At 43.6% G+C, this 12,859-nt stretch overlaps 1 protein-coding gene across 1 annotated transcript in view; it reads right to left on the bottom strand.

Annotated features, from left to right (window-relative positions):
• EBF2 (EBF transcription factor 2) overlaps positions 1 to 12,859 on the bottom strand; it is a gene marked incomplete at its 5' end in the record, with an annotated part of 112,523 nt that overhangs the window by 90,816 nt on the left and 8,848 nt on the right. Inside the window, one exon of the mRNA XM_082072743.1 lies at positions 10,896 to 10,964. Within this exon, the coding sequence (XP_081928869.1) occupies positions 10,896 to 10,964 (69 nt within the window). The remainder of the gene's footprint in view (positions 1 to 10,895; positions 10,965 to 12,859) is intronic.

The raw sequence follows: 12,859 nt of genomic DNA, 5'->3' as shown, positions 1-12,859 counted from the left end.
CAGCTGGAGACCCCGATCCATTAGGTACTGTACAAAGCGTCAGGACAAAACCCCTACATTGCAGAACTTATAATCTATTCTGCTCTAAGGTGGGTCTGCACACAGATAAAGGACGTGCTGCTAACACACCGCAGTCGAAAAGCAACAGATACCGTTTCAGAGGAAGAACAAACATTATACAGATCTTCAGGGGCAAGGGGAAAAGCACACTGAAGAGTAAAAGTTAGATTTATGGCACTAAGACCTGAAGTTCCTCGTGTATCGAGGGGATATGACACACCACAGGTGACAGGAGAACAGAGTGGGTAGCACATTGCAACGCTCATTCTCCTGGGATAAAGACACCAATTCATCACCCGTACTGCCCATCGTGTTCCATTCTGCAGCCTGTGCCGAGCACTTGCAGGGTGGGCTGGACGCAGCTGCGGGGACAAACACGTCCTGCTCATTTTTCAAGTTCGGATCTTAGAGGGGAAGGGCTGCGACTCAGATCAAGTTGTCACTCTGACGACTTCAGCTTTAACTCAGTAGTTCAGGACCACGGGGTGTACTTGAGATGTTGTATCTGGGCAGGGAGGAGGAGGCAGCGACAGAGAGGCTTGATTTGTGTAGCGTTAAGCTGAGCGAGATCTTGGTAGTCAGTTAAAATCCTGTAGGTACTACACACGGGTATGGTCACATTGTGCTGCAGGCTATTTTATACAGCTACGTAGAACTAGTATGTTACCAGCTACCCTGTGCTGCTCTTTGCCAGCAATGACACTGTCTCAAAACAGCTCAGGAAACTGCTCTAGATTTCTTACACACAGAAAATAACATATGTAAGAGATACAGGGGATTTAAAAAAACATTTTAAACACATATTAAAGCTCACAGGAAGATAAAACTTCACCCACACCTGCAGCTCAGAGTAATGTCAATGGGAAGTCTTTCACATGCCAAAGAAATGAAGTACAGGAATGTCACCGAGCTCATAAAAACTCCTTCAGAATCTAGAAAATGCTAGAATTAAGATTAAAGAAGCAACTCTAATTTAAATGCTTTTTGACATATACAGTACAATCCTTCATTATCTTATGATATAATTCCTCCCCATGTCAGCACATACCTGAACCCCAAGCCCACTTTTCCTGCTCATTCCAGCTGCTTCTTGCCCCTTCCCCAGCCTCCAGCTGAGCTCCGCCTATTATCAGGCCCTGATCTTCCAGTCCAGACTCCTAGTCCAGCACTGAATCATTCACCAAACCTTAAAGCCCAGTTCTCCTGCCCAGAAGTACCATCTGCCATTAAAGGATGCTCCCAAACCTGCACAATACATATCCATGAGTATATGGATATAAATTGAGCTGCAAGATAATTCACATCAGCCAGCGAGTCCATGCTGCTCTAAAATCAGCTTTGATCTGTGCAAAAAGAGCATTTGTGTATATATATATATTTGTGTATATATATATATATATAATATAAATATAGCATTTTTCTCTTGCTAAAGCAGCGCTCTCAAGTAGGGCAAAATATCCACCCAACGTACAATACGATTGCAGGAACAAGGCAAAACTTCACCTGTCTTTATATACAACACCAACATACGTTTTGCCTGAAGCTACAGAAGAAAGTGGAATGCAGTCGCGTCACCCATCACAGAAGTGGTTACGGTCACTATTTCTGAAGGGCGACAATCTTTTAGGCCGGGTACCAGGCAGGGCTGCCATCCTGCTTGTGGCGTTTGGCTAAATAGAAAGAAACCGGCAGTGTTACTTTCTGAAGGCACCAAAGCTAAGCTGGAAAATGAGAGAACCAGATGTTCCTGAAGGAATGCTGGGAAATGCTTGAGATAAAGGAGAAAACATCCTTAAACCAAACCATCCCAGAGGAGGTTTTTTTTGAGGTTCTATGTCAACAAGTGACACTGACACAACACTGTCTACTTTTCCTCCCCTCTTTAGCAGAGGAATTTTGCCTGACCAGATATTTTGTCAACATCAAGTAGAAGGATTTATACTGGCACCGATTCAACCTTAAAAGTCACCGTTATTTTTCTTCAAGGTACCGAGCACCCATGTTCCTGGTGAGAGGAGAGATTTGGAAAATCGCCGTTCCAAGTATTCACTCCTACTCCAAATTAGTATCCAGCACAATCTTATTTTGAAGACCCAGTGACATTTCTAGTAGTTATAAATTCAAGGATGGTTTAAAACTATCCAGAATAAAACATAAGGAGCATGTTTGAAGCAGACAGACCCCTGCAGCTTTACCGAGAGCCCAAACCAGCACTTTCCATTTAGATCCATGTGAACATGAGAATCCAAGTTTCATCTTTTCAGAAAAAACAAATTTCAATAACTTGTTTCTTATGGAAAATGTACAAATGTGAAACAAACCAAAAGCCCAGATGAGAATCTGCGCAGTTTCATTCTTCTTTTCAGGACTTAGTTGTAACAAAATATTTATGTGCTTCTTGATGTTGATGCTAAATAGTATCAAGTGCTAATTGCTTTGCTGAATCGGGACCCATTTGCTGAAATAGCTTTTTATCAATGTTGCATAAGAAAACCTCACCACATCTCTTCAAAAATAATTAAATCCAATTTGTATTGGCATCAACCCTCTCGGCTTCAAGTCTAATTTCTTTATGCCATCAGCTAATTTCATCTCTTCACTGCGTTTTGGCTTTCAACTGCTTTAAACGCCTCTGTAATTACCCTCCCTATGCCACCTCTTCTCAAGCACTTGATCTTCCTCTACGGTTTGGAGTTTTGAGAAGGAACATGTGTGTATCTGGCTAATGCAAACCCACCTTGTGCAGTCGTGCTTTTGCAACACAGCTCTTGGGGACAGAGTCATAAGAGCAAGGCAATTATTTCTTCCCTTTCTGCTACAAGCCTCTTGCACAGAGCTGCAAAGATCAAGACAAGGACCCAGCGGGAAAATACGGTAGAGGAAACTTTTCCCCCGGAGCAAAGGAACAGGCCTAACTAGAGCAAGCAAACACCTGCAATAATCAGGCTAAAAAGCAGCGTGGTGGTGCCGTCAGCAGCAACAATGGGAAGCGTGAGAAGAGTGCGAACCGATGGCACATCCCGCGGAGAAAGCGGATGAGATCTTTGAGGAGGTACCCAAAATTGTTGGTTGCTTTTGCATTTTTTTTCCTGCTAGAATATACAACCACTTCCAGAATATTGGAATCCAACCTTGCTCCTGCTTCTGCTGGAATTAAAGGAAGCTTGGTGTAGTTTTGCACCAGATAAATCCCCAGTCCCATAACATACCGTACAAATAGGAGCCCTGGTGGGTGTTCTTTGCTGAAATACATTTTTTTAAAATGCCTTCAGCACCAGCAATGCCATCAGCTGGTGAAATCAGCTTTACGCCGTCTCCTGTCGGGGGTGACAGTGCTTGGGAGTTGAGGAGAGGCAAGTGATTAAAAGCCACCATAGGGCAATCAGTTGCCACTTCATTTTAATTTATTTTCTTGAAATAACCTTTGTAGGAAAAAATACAAACCCGTGTAGGAAAGAGCGACTCCTTTTGCCTAATGGGTTCCCAGTCACCGAGACTCAAATAAGCTGACTGCTTAAAAACAACTCGCGAGCCACAGTAAAAGATAGAAAATTATTGCTTCCTGTCATGACCAAATATTAAACACAGCACACACCTAATGGCTCTATCACTCCCCAGGGAAGAAGCTTTATGAACAATAAAATCCCAGCAGACTTGCACTGTTTGGACTTAGAAGCCTCATTATAGGCTCAGTGATCCAATACAATTTACAAGCTCAATGGACTCCACTTGAAGGAAAAGCCACTAAATGTGGAGTTATAAATGGAACGCCCATGGAGAAATAAGTATTTATTTGTGAAGGAAATTAGCAAAGAAGAGGAGATAGAGAGGAAAAAAAATATAGGTTGGATGACAGCAGCACATTAAATCCAAATCAGAGAGAAAGAAAGATGGGAATGTGAATTAGAGCTGCAGAGAGAAAATGCTGTTCCAAGACACGCTTACATGATCCAGCCTGGAACACATGAGACTTGGATTCCACTCCTCACTCTGTCAAACCTCCAACGTGATCTTGGGCAAGTCATGGAAGCTCTTAATATCTTTAAAATTATGAGCCCATCGCCAACTGACTCAAGTTTCAGATATATGTTATATACTTTCAATCTCAACCATGTTTTCGTTTTACAAGGACTTTGGGGGATGTTCTGAGCAGGACAAATTATTTCATAGTCTGTCTGAAAGCAGGAAACGCTACATATTAATTGGGGGCCTTCTTCAGATGTGAAGCACTCGCTTCAGAGACTGAAATCCTGGGATGTTTACAGAGTAGAAAATATACAAGATCCCACCAGAAACAGATGGTGAAAGAAACACACAGGGAAGGGATGGACAGAGACAAAAGGTTCAAAAGGAAAGTAAGGGGCAGTAACAAAAAAGGTCAGGGCAGATGAAGTGACAAGTCTGTAAAACCAGGTCTAGACAGAGGCCGAGAGGAGCGCAAAAGGGGTAAGGAAGAGTATTTGAGGTCATAAATACACAGCGGATGCTTTCATGAGGATACAAATACTCTGAAATGTTGGCATTTTCAATGATGAGTGCGAATGGATCCAGGCAAATGTGGATCCATTTTCAAGGCTGTGACTTGTAGAGATCCCATGTCACATGCTACGGCTCTACATGCCCAGAATTTCTTTTACACAGTGAATTTATCCTCGTCTTCTATTCCCAGAGGCACTTTAGTTCATGGGAAACTTTTATTTCATTCCCCTCCTGATTGCTACCAAAGCCATTGATTCTAAGGGCTCCTCGCACTATCTCATCTGTCCTTCCGAGACCCCGTATTATCAGCAGCCATTTAACCCCCTCACTTGCTGTTCACGAGAACACCACAAACTGGATCAAATCCTCCTTATTGTAGGGACAAAGCTTCAATTTAAATAGGATTAAACCAGCATCACCGATGTTTTTTCTCTTAGCTAAAGCACAACTGGAATCTATCCCCGCTTGCTGTCCAAACTGCACTAACACATCATGGAGGCTTATCTGATCTATGCAGAATGGCTAAAATCCTTTGGGTCTTGTCTTCTTTTGACTTAGTTTTTCTTAAGGCTTCTAGGCAGTAGTAGCAATAGTCAGATTTTATTTCTCTGAATTATATAATACGTCCTTGCTCAGACTTAACCATGCTCCCCTTGCAGTTCTGAAACCAGAACATGTGCTAACTATTCCAGTAACAGGCTTGGTGGAACTAAAGCAATCAATGGTGGTTAACACTCCACCCATTACTTTCTTCCCTCTAACATACCCAAAAAGGCAAATGCTGCTCTCAGCAGGCTCAGGTGAGCTGCTCAGGACAGTCACGGGTACAAAAAGCTGGTGGAAATCAGGTTCCTGTTCTGTTACCTTCCTAATAAATCAGTGCCAGAAACCAGCAGCGATTTAAACTCCTCTCATTTAATTCTGGCTGAGTCTCAGAAGCAGTAACACCTTCAGCCCAGCCAGCAGCAACTACCAGTCTGGGGGAGAACAACTTTTAAATCATTCCAAAACAATCTTCAGTCTAACGGCAACAGTTTTCCACACCACCATAGTATTTTCACGCATCGATTTTCAGCATATGTATCTTTACGTTATCAGTGAAAGCTAGAAAAGCACGCTTAGCCTTGGTTTACTGTTAAACACAGTCTATGTGAATGGTTAGAAAAATATAGGGAGCCTGCAAGTGAGAGAAAGGAAAAGAACCCAGACTTGCACAGCTCCAAGTAGTCCCTTAACCACAAGTCCATTCTTCATTTTTCGAGCACACTCAGAGAGATCTTTATGCTTCTTTTGACTCACCAGCTTGCTGGAAAATCTGTTGTCTGTCAACATTCAAAAATAAAAGATCCAGTGAAACCAACTAGTCTCCAACTTACTCCATCTACGAGCTTTAAGTGATTGTACACAAAGATTTTAAGACAGCAAACTAGTAAGGAAATTTTCTTTTGGCCTCAAAGAGCAGGTTTAACCAAAAAGAAAAGAAAAAAAGAAGCAAATGATGCACTAACAGAACCACTTGTCAAATGGCTGGATAGTGCACTTTAAGTTACTGACTCCCCACAAACATCCAGTCTACTAAAAAATTCATAAAGAGACAGATGGCAGAACAGCAGCTCTTTGCAGGAGAGCAGGGTTTAGCAGGGAACAAAGGACTTTGACTCCCTAAGACAAGAGACGGGATCACTGTGGGGTTCGGAGCTTGGAAGGGGGGACGGAGCGCGCGGGGAGCTGAGGAGGCTGCACCTCTCTGTGGGTTCTGGTCTCACCCGCGGCAGCAACAGATCTGAGACACTGATTCTACCTTGGCAGGGTTACAAGGACTATGGAGAATACAGTAAAACAACAACAATCCAGCTCTGCCATGTGTATGAAATCCTCCTTGCAGTAGAAACACGGAAATAAAACCAGAAACTCCTATTCGAGGAGCTGAAATTGTTCCCACTGCTTGGTAATTGCTAACACTGCATTGTGGGGGAACTGAGGCACGGGGTTATGTGACTTGTTTAAAGTGACTGGGGAACTCGGTATCAGTGGGAATTCGATCCAGGCCTCTCCATTCATGTTGTTCTGCCTCTAAGCATTAGGAAATATCCTTGTGTTACCCAAGGGTTTTGGGGATCAATCCGAAAGGGAGATGGAAGTGATAAAGTCCTTTTTAGACAGCTGAAGCTAAGATAGGAAAAAAAACAACCAAACAAAACCCCCTAGAATAGCCAGAAGTCTGCACTTATTTCAAGCCAGATCCTTCAAAATGAAAGCTAATCTATGTGCCCTTTTGCCTTTTTTAGGGAGAGGGAATCCGGGGGAGAACATAAGACGACATAAAGCCCAGTCCTATTAACGCGGACATCTCATACAGAGCACTTCAACACACAGCATGAACACTATAGGGGCACAGGGAGAATGTTTAAGCCCGGCAACAGCTGTCTTTCCTAAAGTGAGTTTTAGTGCTTGTGAATAGTGCCAGCCCGGAGAGCTGCGGCCCCTGTTTATCTGTGCAGCAGGTAGGGCATGGGAATCAGCAGGGGAGAAAAGCTCTACCCGTGCCGCCCCATTTTGGCGATGAAGGGATGGACCCCTATGGCACAGGAATGTAATCCTGTCTCTTCTGCTCCTTCACGGAGATGCTAACAAGCGTGCCAGCTGCGTTGGGCTTCTTCTTTAAAAAGAAAAACAATAAAACCCTCAACATTTACAGCACATGTTGCCTGACCAATACCGTAGTTCACCCAGGTAACGCACACACAGCCCAGCACCTCACCCCAATCCATCCATCACTACCGTCACTGCCCCAGTTCATAATCGCAATAAATACACAAATAAAAGGTGGTAGCAAAACACAGTGGATTCCTTGCAGGACAATCAGGAAGAGTTTCGGTTTACAGGAGGAGGAATTGAACCCAGGATCTCAGATTCTTAAAGCATCCGAGATAAATGATCTCATTCCATCAGCTCAAAGACAGCAGAGGACTCGCAGCAACAGCACAGAGAATACGCTCACATCTTGCAGTGGTTTTCCAAGTAATTTCCTCTGCTGGAGCAAAATCCCAGTTACATTGCATTGTTTAATTGAATTAAGATGTTTCATCAGCATTACACAGAAATTTCTTTTGACTATTTATCTCTTATTAGAAGAAAAAAATAATAAGCAAATAAGCTGTTCAACTGAAAAAGTCACCCAGTTGTCCCTGGCACCCTGGGGGCTTCAATTAGATCACAGCTTTAGTGAACTAAGTAAAGCACTAAGAGTAACCAGCACAGAAAATAACCTGCTCTAAAGAGCTTAAATCTTCAAGAAACACAAAGAATAATTAAAATAATCCCACCTGAAGAATGGGGAATTTATATCCAAAGCTATATAACTGACCTAAAATGAGAAAGAAAATCTGCAGTAAAATGAAGAATTAAGCTTATTTGCAGTATCCTATGGATCTTTGTTGGCAGGAGAGGGTACACAGTAGATTTCAAGTGAAGCAGCTCCCTTTCATTTAAACAAGTGCTGGTTTCCAAGAGTGGGCAGAAAAATAACTGCAAGGTCCTTAGGATCTAAATCTAGTCCCCGGAGCAAAGGTCACAGCAGAAACGTTTTATTCAGCATAAGAACTTTTGGAATTCATTCAAGGAGAAGAAAAAGCCCAACAACAACACGGCTGACATTTTTTTCCCACTGAACTAATTCTTCCTTTTTAAACCGGGATCCAAGTTTCCATGATTTGGCAAACACCAATCAATTGTGTCCCCCAACCGCAATGAACAGGTGAACCAACACAATAGTCTAAAATAGCAGAAGCATAAAAAGGAAGCGGGGAAAGAACCAAATAAAGGGGAAAATACTGCATTCCAGAGGGAATTATGTTCATTGGCAGCAACTTATGATAACTCTGCTAAATTTGGTGCGTGTTTAGCTCAGTGAAACGCTGGATGGCAGGTTATAACCTCAGTGATCTGAATGCAAATCAAACACGGAACTTGCTAGACCTACGCTAGGCACAGCTCAACCTAAGAGCGGGTTCCAGCTGGTGACAGTCACCTGCTGGAGCTCTGGAGATGTTGGTCTCTAATCTGCTGCGCAATCAGAGCTGTCACCAGGTTCCCCCCGGCTGCAGTGACAATGCAGACGGCACCTCCGGAGCGCCAGCCACAATTCTCACACGCGTTCTTGCAGCAGGAGCAACGCGTGTTAATTAACGCAAGCTCAAAGGGAGAACTAACTGCTTCAGACAAAGTTCTTCTCTGGCCTCCATTTTCCTTCTATTTCAAACCGAAAGCTCTGCTCCCATCTCACTTTGCACGCACTGTTCAGACACAGCTCTTCTTAACACAAATGTATTTTTGTAATCCCTTCTCTAAGCTGTTTTTTCCACTTTCTAGTATGTCTGTAAAATGTAACAGCTGCATTGTCACATGTCAAATGTTTATATCTACCTATAATTTCAAACAATTAAAAAGCACCTTAATTCCAATTACTCAAAGAAAACCTATCATTCACTTTAAACTAAGAAAAAAAACACCATGAAGCCAATACTGGACTGAAAATCCAACCATATTTATTGACCTGCGTGATTGCAGACGGTTGCAAGCTGCATTTCAGAAATTGCATTCCACCTGCTACCAAGTTCTTGAGCATAGATGTTTTCTTCTCAAGAAGCCATTTATCAAGACTTCCTAAATAAGTAAGAGCACTGCTGCCCAGATTCCCCGTCTGGTTCAGAACACACACGGCTCTCCAGCAGAGTTTGCTGCTTGTCTGAATGTGGCCTGAGAGAGCTGACCATTCGGTTTAACTCTCAAGCAGTTGTACTTACTGTGGTGGAAATATCTGAGGATGACAGACCAGACAATGAATTCCTCTGTGCACAGACACGTACAGCATAACTTTGTTATTATATTTGCATTACATGTGTTGATTAAGATGCAGCACAGAGGATTATCCCTCGCCACTCAAACCTTGTGTAACTGGCTAAAATGGTGGAATAGAAATAACTGTACAGAAGAGGGAGTCATTTCCTAGATGCTGCACCACTGATTAGCGAGTTGAGTGTCTATTCATCACGCTGCTCACTAAACCACACCACCAAACAGCTGTGCAGATTTGGGATCGTTCCTTTCCTCTGCGGCCTAAAGCTGATTTAGTGATTGCCTTTAAAACCAAGTGAAAACAGCTTTATGGGGCTGCACCCTTTATTTCTCTCATCTACTTCATTATTGTCCCTACTGAACTCCAGCTTTCAATCACAGTTTTGAGACATGCACACACAGAGATGACAGGGAAGAACCGGCACTCCAGGAGAGGATGCTTCCGTGCGAACAGAACGCCTACTGCCATTACCAGGAGAGTTACAAATACAAGTTCTAAGCTTAGAGCAAATTAGGAAAAGCTTTGAGTTGTGATGCATACTTTACACACAGTTGTTAAAAGAAAGAACCCTCTTCTTTGTAATAGTTCCACTTCCATTGCGTTTGACCTCAACAGATCTCAAATCCCCACAGAAAGCATCAGTATCTTCATTTTGCATGAGAACGGAGGGCTCACTCAATAGTGGTGGGAACTACCCCCTTCCTGCTCTTAACTCACAGGGCTAATACCAGACTTACATCATGCGGCTTCTCCAGCAGTCAGACAAGTTTCAGAAAATCCAGATTGGAAAGTTCCCAAATGCAGATTCATACCAAACATCAACACAGCCAAAAATAAGCTAGAAATTTCACAGAGAAGGTCGAGATGGCATATCTAGGACTTCTGCTTCTAGTCAGGAAACTACCACTCGCACCCGCACAAACAGCCCAGTCTGCTGCAATTTCCAACTTTGGCCCCAAGCGCAACTTGTAAGTACAAAATCAAAAGGATAAACCGTGGGGTAAAGGGAATGGAAGAACCCCAGCACATCAAAGTTCCAAAATTTAGACTGACTCGGTGATGAAAACAATGAATGTAGTAATTGCTGACCTTTGTTCAAACCAGCTCCACCCACATTTCTACAAAAATATTGTTATCTTGTTAAAGAATATTATTGAAGCTGCCAGGTTGCTCAAAGCTTTATCTGCCTCAGTAATCCAAATGGATCATATCCCTGGTGAACAGAAAGTATTCCAGAGACATACACAGAATATTTGGTCACAATGAAAGTGATATACAGAGAACTTCATTTAAAAAATAAACATCAAGAGTTTTGTCTAGGTAGACCCAGCTGGACTAAAACAAACCAGCTCCTAGGCTGGCGTTTCGCTAAAGAATTACAAAGCACAAACATCCCCAAAGGGCAGACACAGACCAGCAAGAAAGACCCTCGGCTGCCTCAAAGCACACACAACAATTTGGGCTTGCTTTCGTAGGAAAAGGAGGATTTGTTTCCTACCTGTCAATGATCACGGGGTCAGACGGTGTCTCATTTCTGTTGCCGCAACTTTTCTTCTCACAGCATCGACTGGAGAGAGAAAGAAAACCAAAATTAAAGAATTACCAGGACTGTTGATTGCAAAGCTCTAAGTCTTGTCTGCAAAGCTTCAGGACTCACTATGTGCCTAGAAAAGTGACCGGGAAATCTCTGGCCAGGCTTTCCTGAAGGGAGACGAACTAAGGGAACCAGGTGCCCTAATCCTGCTTGATTCCAGCTTGAGTTTGGCACTTGCCTCCCTGTCGTCTTTTCTTCAAATTCCCAGACAAAAATGGACAGCAATATGGTTTTTGTACAGTAGTATAAAAGGTGCTGAACACATTTGCAAAATTCTCCAGGCAGTCTGAATCCTATGGTTTTCCAACTGAAGAACAATTCCAAGCAAAGGAATTGAAAAAATAACTAAAATGCTTGAATTCACTGAATCACAGAATCGACTGGGCTGGAAAAGACCTCAGAGATCATCAAGTCCAACCCTTGGTCCAACTCCAGTCCATTGACTAGATCATGGCACTAAGTGCCATGTCCAATCTCAGTTTAAAAACCTCCAGGGCCGGCGAGTCCAGCACCTCCCTGGGCAGCCATTCCAATCCTGACCACTCTCTCTGCCCAGAATTGCTTTCTAATATCCAGTCTCAATTTCCCCTGGCAGAGTTGAAGCCCATGGCCCCTTGTCCTATTGCTGATGCCTGGGAGAAGAGCCCAATCCCCACCTGGCTAGAACTGCCCTTCAGGTAGTTCTGGAGAGAGCTGAGCTCACCTCTAAGCCTCCTCTTCTCCAGACTGAACAAGCCCAGCTCCCTCAGCCTCTCCCCATAGGGCTTGTGTTCCAGTCCCTTCCCCAGTCTTGTTGCTCTTCTCTGGACCCACTCCAGCACTTCAATCTCTTTCCTGAACTGAGGGGCCCAGAACTGGACACAAGACTCCAGGTGTGGCCTCCCCAGTGCAGAGCACAGGGGAAGGGTCACTGCCCTTGTCCTGCTGACCACGCTGTTTGGATACAGGACAGGACACCACTGGCCTTCTTGGCCACCTGGGCACACTGCTGGCTCCTGTTGAGCTTCCTGTCCATTAGTCCCCCCAGGTCCCTTTCTGCCCGACTGCTCTCCAGACGCTCTGTGCCCAGCCTGGAGCGCTGCAGGGGGTTGTTGTGGCCAAAGTGCAGGACCCGGCACTTGGCCTTGTTGAACTTCATCCCATTGGAATCAGCCCATTTTTCCAGTCCGTCATCACCCTAGGATGGATCCCATCTGGTCCCATAGACTTGTGAAGATCCAGATGGCTCAGTAAGTCACCAACTATTTCCTCCTGGAATACAAGCGGGCTATTTGGCTTCCTATCTCTGTCAACCACCTCCAGAGACCAGCTGTCCCGAGGGCCACCTGTCTTACTGGTAAAAACTGAGGCAAAGTAGGTATTAAGTACCTCAGCTTTCTCCTCATCTTTGTTAACTATATTTCCCTCAAAGTCCAACTGTACTGAAGGCAGTACAAAATATGAAAGAGTAGCTTTTCTTCTCAAAAGGCCTAGTATTAAATTATAAATACCTAAAATAAGCATTTAGACAAAATTCAGATATGAAAAATTTCAAATGCAGACATTTTCTCCTGAGGTTCCAACGTGTGCCAGGAACTTCCCATCTGCAGGTTGAAATTGCCCAGCAAGATGAGATCCAACTAGCAGATCTATTTGAATAGCAGCTCTAACTGTTTCAACATTTCTACATTCCCTTTGCCTCAATCCTGCACTTATTCATCGATGCTAGCCCTTTTAAAATAAAAGGATACACTAAATATTTAAAAATCCCTGGGGCAGCCCCTCTAGCTGCTGTAAATTGTCATAGCTCCATCGGCTTCAGTGAAGCTATGGTAATTCACACCAGCTAAGAATATCGCCACTGCCTCCTTCTCCCAACTTCCTTTTAA

This window comes from Streptopelia decaocto, assembly GCF_964273445.1.
Source record: "Streptopelia decaocto genome assembly, chromosome: 25".
In the NCBI taxonomy this organism is placed as follows: Eukaryota; Metazoa; Chordata; class Aves; order Columbiformes; family Columbidae; genus Streptopelia; species Streptopelia decaocto.
The sequence above is the reverse complement of the archived record's forward strand: the minus strand, read 5'-3'. Positions and strand labels throughout refer to the sequence as shown.